The 17,298-nt window shown below is 41.5% G+C and overlaps 1 protein-coding gene across 1 annotated transcript; it reads right to left on the reverse strand.

Annotated features, from left to right (window-relative positions):
- Nucleotides 1-8,426: 8,426 nt before the first annotated feature.
- Nucleotides 8,427-16,410, reverse strand: Dyrk3 (dual specificity tyrosine phosphorylation regulated kinase 3). The gene is made up of 2 exons (XM_015483342.2): nt 15,734-16,410; nt 8,427-10,227 (listed from the first exon to the last, which is right to left on the reverse strand). The coding sequence occupies exons 1-2, from the start codon at nt 15,815-15,817 to the stop codon at nt 8,653-8,655; spliced, it is 1,659 nt and encodes a 552-aa protein (XP_015338828.2). The 5' UTR covers nt 15,818-16,410; the 3' UTR covers nt 8,427-8,652.
- Between the last annotated feature and the right edge of the window lie 888 nt (nt 16,411-17,298).

Raw genomic sequence — 17,298 nt, forward strand, 5'->3', positions numbered from 1 at the left:
CAGGTGGGGGTGTGTAGGAAACAAGACCTTGGCCAAACTAAGATTGCCAGTGGAACTTTCGCCAGGCTTCTTCTTTCTCAACTTCTCTGCCCTCGCCAGTGTTATCACCCTTCTCCAGTGCCAGCAGCTGAGGACTGATAGTTTTGCCTGGGGCAAAGTCTCACTGGCCCACTCCCTCCCTGGCCTGAATTGCCCCTTCCCCCTGTACCTCCCTGTCCACTCAGGCCCCATAAAGAAAGGCTGGCACCTTCGTGGCTTCTCATGCCAGAAGAGACAACTGAGCTGGGAGATTACCCAAGGTCTCTTTTTAACCAGCTCCTGTGACTGGCTTGCAGCCAGGCAGACATATGGGGGCCTGGAGTCCAAGCAGGGCACACAGTGCTATTTATTTCCTACTGGGTTCTCCTCAGGCAGAGTTGGCAGGAAGGGGCTTTCTCATTATATTTAAGCCCTAGCTGGCGCCACTCTCGACTGCCCCAGCCTCAGCCTTTGCCCCTTTCCCATCCCAGTTGGTAAAAATAAGCCCATTTGGGCAGCTTTGGGGAGTTGACTGAGGGGCAGGGAAAGAGGGGCTACTGGAAATGGGGGGTGAGGCCATGGTGATAGAAGCATGGAGAACCAGCTCCAGTCCTTGTCTCTGCTGTGAACCAAAGGGACAAGGGTATTCGGTGTCCCCAATTTGACTCTTAGTGTCTTTTTTTCAGTTGGGAAGAGTTTGGTCATCATTCATTCACAGTCTCCATTGTACGTGTCTCAATTCTTTACCAGTTTGACATCCCAGTAAATTTTGAGTCTTCAGAGAGCAAGTACATGTATGTTCATATCTGAATGGATCCAGCACAGCAATAGGCACAGAGAAGGCACTGGGCATTAATTGAAAAATGAAAGGGAGGCAGAGAGAAAAAGGAGGGAGGTGGGGCTTAATGCCCTGGGGGAGCCACTGGAGAAGTGCAGTTCAAGGGTTAAGGGAAAGACCACCTCCAGGCTGCCGTTGATTCCCAACAGGTTTCTGACTTGATAAGCTGCAACTCTGGCCTGGGAAGGCTCTGCCTTGTGTCCTGCAGTCCCCGCATGGCTTTTCCAGCTAATGCTGCCTTCCCTTCATCCTCCTCTGGATGGAGCAGATTTAAAGCCAGGAATAAATAAAGAACAGAGGTATTACTGTCTTTGAAATGCAGCTGCCTCCGGCCAGGTTGAGCTTGGAAGGGGCAGGAGAGGTGATGTGACACAGTAGTTGGGAAACAGTTGTTCCTGCAGGAAGACCCACCACAGAAGCACCTGACCCTTGCTATTTTAGCTGGACTGAAAGGAAGCACCTGTGATCTGCTTCTCCTCTCAGTCCCCAAAGAACTCGGAAGCCTCCTGCCTGTCACTCAGGCAACTTTGCCTGGACATCTCTCTGGTGTTTTAAAGCACACAATGACTTTAGGTTCTAAGAAGAAAGGGGCTCTTGAATGAAAGGGGTTTAATGAGAAGGAATTGGAACCAAGACAATGTGGGACATCTGCTCAAAAACTGTAGGAAAATGTCTCAGGATGCAGTTTCTCAGCCAGTTCCATGTATTCACTTCAGTCTTGGGCTCTGACCAGTTGTGCTGATGGACGGAAATGAACAATGTTGAGGGGCTGAGGTTGTGGCTCAGTGGCAGAGCACTTGCCTCCCACATGTAAGTCACTGGTTTGATCCTAAGCACCACATAAAAATAAATAAAATAGAAATATTGTGTCCATGTATAACTAAAAAAAAAAAATAAAAAAGAAAGAAAAGAAATGAACAGTGTTGATTTGGCAACCAGAGAAAACAGCAAAGCAGCCAGCTAGATGTTGAGGCAAATGGGGGACGGGGCATGGGAGCCAGATTCTACTGTTAATTCCTCTTTATTGGTTGCTTTCAATGGCTAATTGAGGTCAGAATCAGTTTGGTGAGGGAGCAGCAAGGGTCAAACCCCTGCTCTGAAATCCAGGTGAGAGAAACCTCAGGGGAAGCTCATCTCTCCTCCAAGGTCAGCAACAGGGAGTGGAGCCAAGCAGAGGATGGCATGTCTTCCTCACCTCTCAGTCCTGCCATCTTCCTCCCCCTTCAGCTCAGAACCCAACCCGGACTGTACTGCACACTCAGAACATTCTCTCGAAACCATCCCCCTTTTCCACCCGACTTACTTGCAGATTTATACAAATTTTAAAATCAGAACAGCCTGTAGGTCACTTCTTGGCAATTTCCCCTAAACCCATTGCCCAGCTTTTGTTAAATTCTGAACCTGTGGTCTACAATGCTGTCCATGCTCCCTGACCTTCAAAAACACCACCGGAGTACTCCCTTGGCACATAAAACATGCTCCATAAGTCACTGTTGAAAGAATAAATGCGTCAACAGGCATGTATGAATTTGCTTCAAGAAGAGCAGAGGTAAATTGGGCTTGGGCCAGGGCTCCACCCTCTGCAGTGTTCAGACTGGGTGTCCTGGATCTGTTCCGCATCAGTTCACCAGCAGCAAAGATGCAAAGGTAGGCCAGGTGACCTCTGCAAAACAAAGCCAACCTGTCAAACTGTGCCCATGCTATGGTAAGGTCAAGTTTGGTCTTTAGTCAGTATCAGCATGGTCTGGCTGCAGTCACTTCATGATTTTTGCCTTTGGACTGACAAATTCCTTCCTGTAGCCCTCACTGCACTTTTTACTGCCTTTTTTTAACCTGATAGTTTTTTGTCTTAAATGGCATAAAATGTCATGGCAGTGCTGTGTAGTTGATCATGTGTACTTTTAACATCTGTATTGAGGGCTAGATATTCTTTTAAGTTCTGCCTGCCTTATAGTCCCACCAGCAGCAGTCAGTTTACCCAACATGCAGTTGCTTCCTGTGAATATGGGAAGGCCCATCTCTAGCTTTGGCCAAGCTCCTGTAAGGCAGAAAGTCTGTTCAAGAACCTGGGGGGCAATTCAAGGATGGCAGAAGGCAGTCCCTGAGTTCAGTGTCCAATTAGCTCCTGTTGCCAGGGCAATAATGGCCCAGGGCCAGATCAGAAGAGGCTGGAGCAGAGAAGCCCAAAGGCCCCTAAGCACATTGTTCCCTCTCTCCTTCCATTTACTCAGTTCTACCACAGGCCAAGGCAGGGGCCTTAAAAAACACTTAAACTTCCCAAATAAACTGTACTCTGGGAAGCTGTCTGTGAGGCTTTATCCCTAAACTAAGTTTGGACCCCAGAGGGTCCATGTGAGGCTTCCTGATGGGACTGCTAACAGCAGGGTTCCCAAGAAGGTGTTCATCCCTGAATTCTACACATTTCCTCAGTTTCCTGTCCTCAGCAATGCCACAGCTCGCAAACCAGCCTGGTGACAGCAGCTCTGGCCATTTAGAGGAGCACTGGCCTAGTCCTGGCAAGACTGCTTCTCCTCTGCTCCCTGCCCTACCCCAGCACTGCCTTTGTTGAGCACTGTTCTTTCTTTATCATCCCATCAAGTCAGAGAGTCTGTACCTGCAGCACAGCCCAAATAATCCAGAGTGACTGGTTCTCACCCTGCTTCAGGGACAGGGTGGCTTCAGCGTGTGGCACTCAGGTCCTGCTGAAATGGCTCTATGCCTTGGCTGTGAAGCAATCACAAGATACTAAAAAAATTCTCAAAACAATTCCTTTATATATTTTTCAAAAACAAACATCCCAAAATAATAATAAGAAACAAAACAAAACACTGACTCATCCATGCTAAGCTGCACTTTCCAGAGGAAGCGTGTCAGCAGGCTCAAATGAACAATGATAGAATCCCATGACACCAAAATGACTTAAACCTAATGGTTTGGAGGCTGACATTCTGAGCTAAAATAGCCACAGAACACCATTTGGCCTTATCTGGGGCTCTGCTTTCTCTATTTGTGTGGTGGCAGAGGAGGTAAGAATCTTTCTAGTCTCTCATCAGGCATGCTTCTCCTGTTATAGAAAAATATCAGAGCTTTGGCTCAACTTAGCAGTGGGTGAGCTATATTAAGAAGTATATCCAGCTCTGTCAAAGTCTAGACAATATATTTGTGGCTCTGGTTTATCTCAGGAGTTATGGATCTCAGGAACCAGCGAGCTTTTAGTCCTTTCATGGATGGGTTTACTGTGATACTCAAAAAATTTTCTCATTAAAATCAGCAGGCCTAATTCAACAGACACTTGGAAAGGGTTACCCTTCATCAAGCCCAGAAGTTCTTTTAAATTCTTGGGCTTCGGGAAGTATAGATTGAAATCGAAAGAGGGACATGATGAAATAAGGATAATGAAAACATTATTTAAAATTAGGAGGTTGATCTCTGGCAGAGGACAATTCTTCCTCAACTTGCCAAGCCCTGGCCTTTTCTCACTTATTTGTGTGGGCTCCAGTTTTGATATCACAGCTGTCTGCAGTTGCTCTATGTATAGGCAGTGTATATAGATGCATCATGTCCAGTGATTCTGAAGAGGCAGAGGAAGACATTTGCTGGCAATCCTGCCTAGTTCAAGGATAAGTACTTATCCTTAATTCACAGATGAGAAAAAGCATACGGAGGCTGTCTAGAACAATCATTGTCACCTTTCCAACTTCCGTGCTCATGCTGATGACATCAAATAATAGATGCAAAAGAAAGAATTAAAAATAAATGACAAAGTTTTCCATGATTCATTAAAACAATAGGAGTGCTCTGTCTGGAAAGCTTACAACCATTTATCAGCTGCTACCTAAAATTTAGCATTTAACTTTAATTATGTCTAGCTGGGAATTAGACAAAATCAAAGGTATTTTAACATAACCAGTTGCTACAGAATGAAACTGTTTCATGGTTGAAATTTGTATTTAATTTTCTGGTTTCTGACCATGCAATAAAGCCCATTCTTAACAGATTAAATATCATAAAAACTAACATGCTGCATTAGCCAGTTACCCTGTTTACCCCAAACACCCTTTGACACCTAAGAAGAAAGTATGCAAATATGGTCTAAGTCAATTTCTTCTTGGAAAGAAGGTCTTGCCTAGACTCTCCTCTTTCACAGAACCCCTGTGGGGCAGAAGCAGAATCCTTCATCACAGGTTATGGCTGCATTTTTCTTTTCATTGTTTCCAAGGTAATTGTGTCTGCTGTTGGACCAGAAGAAAGTGGCCTCATGTAACCCTTAGTTGATAAACTTTCCCCAAAAAGAAAGATATAAAAGATTGTACAGGTCAACTTAAAGAAGACATGAGCATGCTCCTTGTACATGAAGGAAATGAGCTTTCATGATCTGCACATTATCAACAGGCACCCTTCTGCTGCTTGGTAAGAGCAGCAGAGCGCATCCCTAGAATGTGCCAAGCTGTGGGATCAATCCCCAGTACCACAAAAAAAAAAAAAGGAAAAAATATGTTAATTCAGAATATCATAAGAACATAGGCCTGTCCATTCTGAAAGAAGAGATCATGAAAGCACATGAACAGATGAATCACTGGGGGTAGAAGATGGAATACAGTGTAATAATATGAGCAGGTATTAACTGGATTAGCCAAGTCCCCAGGTTGAAAGAAAAAAAAAATTATTTTAAAAATGAAATAAAACAAAAATTCTGATCTAACTTTTCTACTATGTTAACAACAATTTGTAAATTCAGTTGATTTTGCCATTTTGGAAATCAGTAAGTCAACCCACTTGATCTGTTTAACTGACATGGCTAGAACAATAGCAACTAAAGAACAATCTAGTCACTCACTGTAAGCCACAGCATGAATGTCGGCATGAACTTTGGTCCAATTCAGTCAGTCACTGCTAGGGCTGAGCAGAGATTCAAGTGAACATTTAAAAGAGGGCACAGGGTGACAGCCTCTAAAACCACAACTTGTTCTGAACTTAACACACCCGTAAATCTTCTCAAATCTATCTGCACAGCCAGCACCAAATTTTAAAACAGCCCACTCTCCCCAAACTTGAACCCACCCGCAGAAGGCAGGCATGCCAACTTGAATGACTCTGCTCTGCATCACTCTCCTGGTTGCCAAATTTAAGCCAAAGCACATACATTCACCTTTCCAGATCTTTTAGAATTTCTCTACAGTGTCATAGGCTGTCTGCATCCTTTCACCTCAGCTCAGTCTCAGTGACCTCACAGTCCATTCACTACAGAGAATAGAGCACATGCCAGTCTCAGCTAGAGGCTCCTTTCTCTCCCAAGTTCAGGTGCAGCACTGGCTAACCATGGAGATTGCTCACAGAAACTCCAACACAGAAATCTACTGTGCGTCATTTGGGGCAGCAATCCTTTTAACCATTTTTGAGAGCAGGTCTCCCACTCTGATAACACCGAGCAAAACAACCTCAACATATGCTCTGCCTAGATAATGAGGGAGACTCTCTAACTTCTCCAGCAAGTTAGAGAATTCAGCAGAAGTTAGAAGGCTCTAAAGAAGTTGTCTATTCCTTTGCATTCTGTAAACCAGGAGTAAATATGATCATTAAGGTTTTTAAATAATCCAGCTCTTCAGTCACCAAAAGTATCAAGACTTCCTCCTTTGGAAGAGGCTGAGGTCTCTGTTCTCACTGTCCACATCTGCATTGAAGCAGCCAGGAATAATGTGGCTAAGGTCAAAGTTCCTTAAATAATATGTCCATAGCTATTTTTCTTCCCCTCTGTGACTGTTTCATCCAATAAAGAAGCCTCCTTCCAATCTTATAGAGTTTGCGGATACTAGATTCTAGAATAAAAACTGAATGAGGTCATTCTGAGAACTGTTATGCTCTAAGAACACACACTGAGGACAGAACTTGGAGATACTTTCATTCTTGAGGAGCACAGAAGTAGAGGAATGAATAGAAAAAATAAAAATAAACAGCAGCACTGAGTGAGTTATTTAGTTCTCCACCTTTCCAGGAAGCCATTCGGGGATTTGAGGGTGATCTGGCTGCAAAATCTGTCACTCCACAGATCGCTGGGGTTGATTCAGCTGATCTGGCTAGCTAGGCAGATGTCCTCTTCCTCCCTCACTGCTCCACGAGCATCCCTCCCAAAGCTGTGTGCTCGGTCAAAGAGGACAAAGTTCCCGATAGAGGAAGACCGTTATTCAGTCAAGGGTATATGAGTAGCTGTGCTCCTCTGCTAGAACCTCCCAACAAGCTCTCCAGGTCCAGTAAGCCATTTGGCCAGCAATTAGTTGTATTACCAGCCTTCACTGTTTAACTTTCAATCTTAGCAGAGAAAAAGAAAGCCTGTTGAATATGCAATTAGGAAAAACAAAGGGGAAACTGCATTATCACAAGTTTCTGGATTTTTTAAACAATTTTCATCATATAACTGAAGTCTGCTCAAAATCTAGGAAGGTGCCTAGCTCAAAATTAAAGTGGAAAAATGTGGCATATTAAGGTGATAAGTAGCTGGAAAGAGAGAAGGAAAACATTTATTAAACTGTAGCAAGTTTACCTAACAGAGGTCTGTTTCACAAGGACAGGAATCCACAAAAATCCAGCAAGCAGCTAGTCCACGGACGACCAAGGAGTTAGGAAACTGCAGTTTTCATGCTGATTCTACCTTTAACATTTGGAGGTAGCTGGGGGCAAATAAGTTGCTTTATCTTCCTTGGAGATGGAGGAGAAATAATGTATATGACTTGGCTTTAAAATGGGCCCCTGTGTGAGTCAGCTTTCTATTACTATAACAAATACCTGAGATAAATCAATTTTTATAAAGAGAAAAGGTTTATTTTGGCTCACAGTTTGAAGGTTCCACTCCATGACCAATTGGCCTCATTGCTTTGGGTCTGCAGTGGCCATTCTGGTGGGAATAACATTGTGGTGGCAGAGCAAAGCCGTTCATCTAATGCCTGAGAATCAAAGAGGAAGAGAAAGAAACGAGGGTCCCACAGTTCCCTTCAAGGTCAAATGCCCAGTAGACTTGAAAAACTTCCACCAGGACCCACTTCTTATAGGTTCTACTACCTCCCAAGAGAACCGAGGGCCGGGACCAAGCCTTCAATACAATACACAGGCCTTTGGGGAAGACTTATTCAAACCCCAGCAGTAACGTACAAGGTTTTTTGGTAAGGTGGTGAGACGTCTGTAAGATGCTTTCAGTGTTCAGGAACAAAGCTGAGGCAAAATAATAGCAATAATAACATAAATAAAAAATACTGTGCATAATGGGAAGTGAAAAACGACACCAATTGTACAGGTGACCAATAGCTTTGAGGTGCTCCCTCACCTCATATTCTGCTCTGAGTCCCTTCACTTAGAATAAGCCCACAGAATGGCCTGCCGGAGCAAGAGATCTAGCTTTGCATCTCATCTACAACTACCACAACTTCCCAAATTACCCCTCCAAAATGGATACTGAGGGAGATAGGAGAGGAGTAGTGAGCATATATTTTTGGTATCCCATCCATCTTGGAAGAAATAGATTCAAACCAATAGAATATATACAGGTTGAAGTACATCTGATGATAATAAGAAAGATGCATTGACCTATAAAAAGTCATTTAATGTATATTCCAGATGGCCAATACAAGCTGGTTAGGTAATTAGCCCTTGAAGAGTTCTTTTATAGTCATATAAAAATGTTTTGTCTTGTTAAAAAAAAGAAGTCTAGTCTAACAAAAACATATCCACCAATGGGCTTGCATTGTTTTCCATTTGCAGGTTTGCAAAGTATTAAAATACATACATATGCATCTCTGAACTGTCCGTTAGCTAATCAGTTTTGGCAATACGCTGCACAGAGGTATACCACCACTGGTTTCTGACATTAAGTTAGCTTTAAGCTTACTGGCAATTCCAACAACTGGAGGCAGCTTGGAACCCAGTCCCTGGAAAGCATTCGTAGGATTAACTACTCGTTTCCCTGACACCTTTTCAATGGTGAGAGGTCTGGGCACAGACTTGCTAATCCAAGGGTGTCTTAATGCTTGAGCTGGGGTCAGGCGGGCAGAGGGGTCCCAATGAAGACATCTTTTCAGGAATTCTATAAACAAGTAGTCATCACACCCTTTCAGTGCTGTCCTCCAGTCTTTGCTGCCTGGGGGACCCCGCTTTTTACCCCTACGTGAGCGACCCCCCACAAGTACAACCCTCCCATCTGCCTGAGTAGTCACAGAGCAGTAGCGAGGTAGGCCCTTAGAGTTAATAAAGTACTTGGCACGTTTGGATTGCTCTAAAAGTTTTGGTGGTGGCATTCCTAGAAGCTCCATCATGCAAGCCAACTGATCTCCTTCATCCTCTCCAGGGAACAGAGGCTGTCCTGTTAAAAGTTCTGCAAGGATGCAGCCAAAACTCCATATGTCAATAGGTGTGCTGTAGCGGCACCCTAAGATGATCTCTGGAGCTCTGTAGAAACGAGACTGGATATATGTATAAAGTTTCTGGTACTCAAAACAACTGGACCCAAAGTCAATGACTTTAGTTGCACTGCGCCCGTGGTGTTTCAGAAGAATGTTTTCTGGTTTCAGGTCGCAGTGAATGATCTTATTTTTGTGAAGAGCATCCAAGGATTGCAAGATAGATTGGGCAAATTTGCGTACCAACTGGACACTAAAGCCTTGAAATTTATTTTTTTTAATTAGCTCATAAAGGTCTATGCTCAGCAATTCAAAGGCCATGCAAACATGGTTCCGGAACGTGAAACTTTCCAACATGTGGATAACATTCATGCTACCAGTTTTATCCTGTTTTTTAAGATGCTCTAAAATCCGGATCTCCTCAGCTGCTTGACGATGAAAGCGCTTTTCATTGCGCACCATTTTCAGGGCCACATACTGTCGAAGTTTGTGATCATAGACCCGAGCTACTTGCCCAAAACTCCCCTTGCCAATAATTTTCAGCACTTCATACCGATAAGCTAGATGGTCTCGAGGGACATGAATATAGGCCCCATCGGCATCATCATATCCCCCATTATTGGGACCACCAACAACTCCATGTCTTTTCTTGGCATTTGGACCAACAAAATAAATTTCTGGGTAATTGATGATTTCCAGCTTCTCATAAGCAGTGAGGTGATGTTTGTACTGCTTCAGCGCTTGCTCAGGGGTCAGAGGTACCACTTTGGGTGCTTTGGATGAACTGTTGGATTTAATTATATTTAAGCTATCTGAACTTTTCCCTTGAGAAACAATTGGAGAGCATTTTTCAGAGTTGGTGATGCCATCTGACTGAAGAGTACCAGATTTGCTGCTACCAAATTCTTGAAACAGCTGTTCTACTTTTATCTCACCTCCATTCATAAAGTGCTGAGAATGCTCTCTTGTTAAATGCTCAGTAGTGATCTGTAAATGAGAAAATGAATACAATGTTACAGACACTAGTAAGAGGAAGGGACCTTCCCTCCAACCTAAGAACATCAAAATATGTTCAGTTGTGTTAGTTTTAAGGTTAAAATGACACAAAAAGGATACAATGAGCAAAGCAAGGGTCTCCTAATTAATCCTGACTTCCTGAAGATTAAGTCCACCCTAATCCTGCTCAAGGCAGGATGATTGTCTTCCCATCCCTTGGCATGCTAGGTTCTTTCTCATAGGTCTGTCTTATCCTGAGAATCTTTTCATCCCTCCCCCCATTCACTCTCATCCTCTACTCCTTCAGACCCAATTTAAGTCCACTCTCTTTCACTTAGAACTACTTCAAGCCCATAATAATTAACTTCATGATTTAACTGCAGCCTACACCACATGATTCGCCCTTGATTATATATACTGTTTAACATTATGTACTAATTATTTCAAGTATCTTTATGGTTCTGACCTAGCCTCCTCATCAACCCCCAGGTCCTCAAATACATTACATGCCTTCTAACAGCACATGAAGTCATGGAAATTCTAACTCTTGAAACCATCTGGGCCAACTTTCAATGTAGCTGATAAATAACCAAGAATCCAAGGCCCCTGAAGAGCTTTTTCCAAGTGCCTCTGAGATAAAGGAGTGCTACTCTTTTACCTCAATTTGCTTACACTTTTCTTGGAAGGAACAGTATCCCAGAGAAAAAAGTTCTACTTATTTCTCTGAATTAAAATAGGATTCTGTGAATTGAAACAAGATTCTTTGAAATATGACTAAGGAAAACAAAAGCAAAAGCAAAAATAGCCAAACACCTAAAAATAATTAATAGTTAGATAAAAAGGGTAACTGTGAGCTGATGAATGTGCTAACTGGCTTGAGAGCATAACCATTTCTTATCCTAGTTGGATGTGGAGGCTCATGCCTGTAATCCCAGAGACTTCAAAGGCTGAGGCAGGAAAATCTCAAGTTCAAGGTCAGCCTCAGGAACTTAACAAAGCCCAAACAATTTAATAGGACTCTGTCTCAAACTAAAAAATAAAAGAAAAAGGGTTGGGGATATGGCTTAGTGGTTAAGCACCCATGGGTTTAATCCCCAACATCCAATTATCAACAACAACAACAAAAATCATGATGTATACCTTAAATATAAATATTTAAGGGAAAAAACAAAATTGTTCAGATACATTAATGAGCTAAGAATAAAGAAAAAAATCGATTGTTAAAAAAAAAAAAAAGTGTTCCATACTTAAAAGAACGTCTGTTTTTTTCCAATGGACCCTAATCTGACTATTTCAGGGGACCTCCAGTATCAAAGACAAAAATTCCAGAAAAGCTCTAAACTTGTTATATATTACACCAAAACTGAAAAAAGAAATGATACAAAAATGAAAACCCAAATAACAAAAAAGGATAAAAATTTTCAGTGTTGGCATATGTCAAATAGCCCCTGATCTAGTTATAAAAGCAGGACTTAGTCCCTTCCTGGTCCTTTAAAAATAATTTAATCAATTTCAATATTTATAGAGTACTTAAGAGTTACATGAACTATCATAAAATCTTAAAACAAAACTGAAGCAACCAGTTTGATTATGGCCACAATTTGGCATTTAGCTTTAAAGAGGCCAGATATGGGCACGCTGTGGTTTTTCTGATACTAAAATAGAAAAGAAAACAAATAGGCCTGTAGACAGAGTCCCAATAACCTGCTAAGACAAATGCAATGCAACATCCTTTTTATCAATAATTATGTCAAACAACTATTCCTGTTTGTAGGGATGAAAAAACAGAAGTGGTTCACAGTCACCCATCCAGTATTCACTGGAACACTCAGAGTTTACAACTTAGCACCTATGCTAAAAAACAGATTTTTTTTTTTTCCTTACAGAACTACTATGTATTAGGGAATAAATTTGGCTGAATGAGGAAAGAATTATAATTATTTGGTTCAAGTTAGATTTACATAACAGAAAATGAACATCTGCACACCATCTTTGCCTGTTTTCCTTAAAATTTTTACTACCTAATTTTAATGTACCTAAATATTTACTGCTATAGCTTTTGGAACACATTCTAAAGAATGAAGTTAGAAGACCCAGGTTTGGGTACTGGCTATAGTACTTAGAAGCTGTAGGTCTCTGGACAGGTTATTCTTCATCTTTTTTTTTTTTATCTATATAACATGAATAATAATACCTAATTGCAGGATGTTGTGTGGATCAAACTATAATCAATAATACATGTGAAAGACCCTCACAAACTGGAAAGCATGTTCAAAATACTAGTTACGATTAGGCAAAATTCTCAATATAATAAGGTTTAAATTCCTACACTCTCTCCTATTCCCTAATGATTTCTCTGTGGTGGCTTCCTCAATCTCAGTCTCCCTCCACTAAACATCTAAATACAGCTTCTGCCCAATGTGGGCCCACTCAACAGGCCTCCTCACGAAACATCTCACCCACTTTCTCCCTAGCACAAAGCCTGCTTTCAACTTGCTATACAATTTAATGTGCTACCTCTCCAGTGATATTTGAACTTTAATGGAAAACAATGCCTTAACCCAAAAGAATGCCTCTCTAAGAACTGCAGTCATCAATGACAAGCTGGTAGGAAAGGTATTTGTGGTCCAGGGTCCATCCCTGGAAATTTCACCTACTCTGCCTACATATAAGACTGCCCTTGCCTTGGGCTGGCTCTGGAGGTCTTCATTTGTTTGTGATAAGAGAGGGTCTCAGGCACAGTAAGTTAATAAGAACAGAAATCTAATAGAAGTTTAACTTCCATAGAACTATTACCATAAGATGAAGGATGTCATTGGGATTTCCTGACTCATGGTTTTACCTTAAAGGGAGACTCAATCTCTTTCTGCAAATAAGCCTTACTTTGCCCTCAGGAAGAATACAGAAGTATCCAAATTTCATGTAAGAACCCTTGGAATACCTAAAAATGGCTGTTGTATCCCTGACCCCACCATTCTTCTGCAAGTTCATCATCTCCTTCAACTATTCTCACCTTGCCCGCCATGTGTTGGGTTTCCTTAATACTCTGTTCACATTCTTTTTACGGGCTGTACTTTATGTCTCTCTTAAGGTGTGGCTTCCAGAACAGAACATACTACCCAGGGTGTAGTCCGCTATGGAGTATAGAGGTTTGCATTTCCAGCAAACCTGCAGAATTCCAGGAAGGAATTTTTCCAAACAGAGGAAGTGGTTCTTTCCTTATCTTTCTCTCCTTTCCTGTAAATAATTCAAATACTGGCCTGAATTAATTATATATCAAGTCTTCTGTGCTATAAATAAAACCTTCCTTCCACTGTTCTCAGAGAACCTACAGTGTTCACATGTTAACATGTAATAATTATAAAAAATTCCGGTCTAAGGTTATAATCATAATAGAAAATATTTTGATACCATGTAATTATTTCCAGAGATCCAGACTTACCATGTTTTCTTTCTTTCTTTCTCTCTCTCTCTCTCTCTTTTTCTTTCTTCCCTCCCTCCTTTTCTATCCTCCCACATTGGGAATTGGACCCACAGTTACTTTACCACTCACCCACACCTCCAGTCTCTGTTTTATGTTATTTTGAGACAGGGTCTTGCTAAATTACGTGCGCTTGCCTCAAACTTGTGATTTTTCCTGCCTCAGCCTCCTAAATTGCTGGGATTAAAGATGTGTGCCACTAAGCCTGGCCATACTTTATTTCTTAGGAATGCCTCATATACACATATAAAATGTGAATTTGGATGTTTCAAATACAACCTTCTACTGCATTATTTGAGTCCTAAAAATCTTGTTGATAATTCAGAGGAATAGTCTTCTCATCCAGATTTAAAAAACCTACCCTTTACCTACCTCCTCACCCTATCTTTATCCCTGCAACATAGAATTTAACCCAGTAACAACCTTTAGGTCAATGATTTAGTTTATAATGAGTATGTAAGAGCATCTAGAATAAATGACAAAGCTAAAAGACTTTGTGAAAAGAGCAATAGGACCTCAGGATAAAGTCGTAGCATAATGAACTATAAGTGCCACCAAGAGGTCAAACTTTTTTTTTTTTAGTAAAATTTGTAAAGATACCATTGCATTAGAATCTAAAAATCTATGCTTCCCAAAATTGTTACTCTGAACACTAGGCAATAAAAAATTCATTTTGATTTTGAAACATATAATTTAAGTGACCTACTGGAAGGTTATCAGCATGGATCAACCCTGAATTGATGTTAAACTGAAATCAGATGTTAACACACCAGCTCAACTGTAATCAGCATCCTACAATGATCTAGTACTGGCATCATGAAATCTAATGGTCAACACAAGTAGACATAGTTCTTCTGGTTCTTGGAAGTTTTTAAAAAGAAAGAAAATGCAGAGAATGGAAATGAACCCTGCAGAGAATGAAAAGAAACCCTACTGTACTCCAGAAATGGGATGACCACACTTCCAAATAATTTTAGCCCATGATTTGTAATATTATTAGCCTTGAAAGGGGTAGAAAGTGTTAATTTTAATAGCAAAAACCTGGAATGGAATAGGAATAATGCAAGTAATTTTTGCCACATAGTAACAATTTCAGATTAGGTATAGTGAGGCACGCCTATAATCCCAGCAACTCAGGAAGCTGAGACAGGAGGATCAAAGGCTCAAGGCTACCCAGGGCAACTTCGTGAGACCTTGTCTCAAAACAAAAATTGCTCTGGATATAGCTCAGTGGTGCAATGCCTGCTTACCATGTATGAAGCCCTTGGTTCAATCTCTGATGGGGGCGGGGGACATAACACAACATTTTTTTTCGGGTCTTAAACACAGAAACATGACGGAGAAATGTTACAAATTAAATTCAAGTATTCAATATGTTCATTAGGTGGTATGTGCAATTTAAGTCAAAGGATAGTTTCTTCTTGTCTTGAAACTTGTTCAAACCTTGCTCTGCCTACTGGTCTGTGTATGCTGAGGAAATGTGAATAAATTTTATCATTATCTTCTGTAAAACAGCATCAAAAGCTAATGTCTACAGTTCCTAAAATGATTAAATGCATCAAAAAACAAGCTGTATTGTTCAAGTTTAATTTATGAGTTATAAAATGGTTCTTTTTAGCATACTAATAAGCTAGGACTGCATTTTTATCTTGCAGGGAGAATTCTGCAGATCCACAAATTCTGAGATAATTTCTTTTGCTTGTTTTTGTTAAAAGGAGCCTTTGTGATACTCTGTATTATCCTCTACTAAAATAAATGTCACCTAAATAAAATCTTTTTCCCAGTGTCATATATTTATCTGAGTAGGAACTCAAAGAGGTGGGCTCCAAATCAAAATGATTTTGAAAAGCTAAACCTGGACAGCAGAAACTGTTTTTCCAAAGCCAGAAGAAATCAAAAGAAACAACAACAAAAGAGTCTGTGTTGCCAGTGATACATAACCACACCTTGAGTATTATTTAGTACTTTATCTTTTCCAAGACAATTAGAACACAAAGAATTACGTCCTTTACTTACATGCAGTCTTCTGGGTGGAGGCGGCTCAGAAGGATTGCAGAGTACATTAGAACAGGGTGGGCACTTGGTTTCATCTATCATCATGAAGGTATCATAGACACCATCCCCCAATCTAGTTGAAAGGATTATAGATAAGATCTGTTAGTAAGGAAGATATAAATCACCTTTCTAAAACCTACTGTGTCTTAATTGCTTCATACCTGCTACAAAAAACAGTTAATAGAAATAAGTGTCCACACTGCATTTTGGCATTGAATATAAAAAACTGGGGCATTTGACAAATGATTCCAAATTGTCTTTTCCTTTTTTTTTTTTAAAGAAAAAATAGCATTTCTAGATTTACATTTTAAAATGGTCAAAACTCAGATTACCTGTTTTGAGTATTGCTAAAAAAAAAAAAATAGGAACTATAAATTAACTTACTACTTGAAAATGAAGGCTAGTTTGTATAGGAATCCTAAAAACCAGAAAGAAAGTGTGACAGAGGTGATCGTTTTTTTCAGCCTGAGACATGGATTCTAATCTCTATCTCTGGCTGGGCTGTCTTCTCTTCTGAGCATGTTTACCACATGTTGATGGAAAGAACAGTTCATTTACACACTTTTGGGTCTAATTGCAAGAAATAAAAGGCCTTTTAGAGCCGTCTTCTCTTTATTTGTTTACTTACATGCTTACAGCTACCCAANGTGTATAAGAGACAGCACCTGCGCTGTGAAGGCTGCCTCCCGGGCGCGACGCTTCCCCGGGGATTCTCTGCCAGACACTGCAGCTCCGCGCGCCTTCGCTCGCTACTAGCCAGGACTGGGAGGAGGGAGACGGAGCGCAAGGGCGGGAGGGGGAGCGGCATGGTCGCCTAGCAACCGAGGCACGCCCCGGGAAACGCCTCTGCGCAACTACGCTCTGACGCATGGGGGCGGGGCGCTTCTCCGTGTCTTTAGCGCTGTCGCTGGTGATTAAAGGCGAGAAGCACGCGTCCTGAGCTGCCTGCTTGGGCTGCTGCGCGCATGGTTAGGGCACGCGGCTAGGGATGGAAGAAAGGCCCGGGGAGAAGATTTGTGAAACCCTGGATATCTGTCCCAAAGTGCAGCCAGCCCTCACAGTCTACAATTAAGTAGCACTTTGCAATCTGGAGTGCTAAAACCTCCTGCATGAATGTATATGAATTCTAAATATATATGTGTATTGTTTTAGACTTCCCAACTGCTGGAGTGGCCGTCCGGAGGGAGATGGTGACATAAAAAGGCAATAATAAAGCCGGGCATCGTGGCGCACGCCTGTAATCCCAGCGGCTTGGGAAGCTGAGGCTGTAGGATCTAAATTCAAAGCCAGCTTCAGCAATTTAGCGAGGCCTTAAGCCACTCAGGGAGACCCTGTCTCTAAATAAAAATACAAAATAGGGCTGGGGATGTGACTCAGTGGTCGAGTGCTCCTCAATCCCTCGTTCTCCCCCCCCCCCCAAAAAAGGCAATAATAATGAAGACCATTTACGTACAGTACTAGCATTTATGAAAATTATTTAATCTCAGTAACCATGCCAAATGTTATCGCTGTTTTAAAGTTATAAC

This window comes from Marmota marmota, unplaced genomic scaffold, assembly GCF_001458135.2.
Source record: "Marmota marmota marmota unplaced genomic scaffold, marMar, whole genome shotgun sequence".
NCBI classification, from domain to species: domain Eukaryota; kingdom Metazoa; phylum Chordata; class Mammalia; order Rodentia; family Sciuridae; genus Marmota; species Marmota marmota.

Excerpts from the sequence above, each read along its gene's own strand:
- Dyrk3 (XM_015483342.2), bottom strand. The coding sequence starts at position 15,817 with ATGATGATAGATGAAACCAAGTGCCCACCCTGTTCTAATGTACTCTGC. Across the intron at positions 10,228-15,733 it reads CTCCACCCAGAAGACTGCAT|ATCACTACTGAGCATTTAAC; the intron begins GTAAGTAAAGGA and ends TCTCATTTACAG.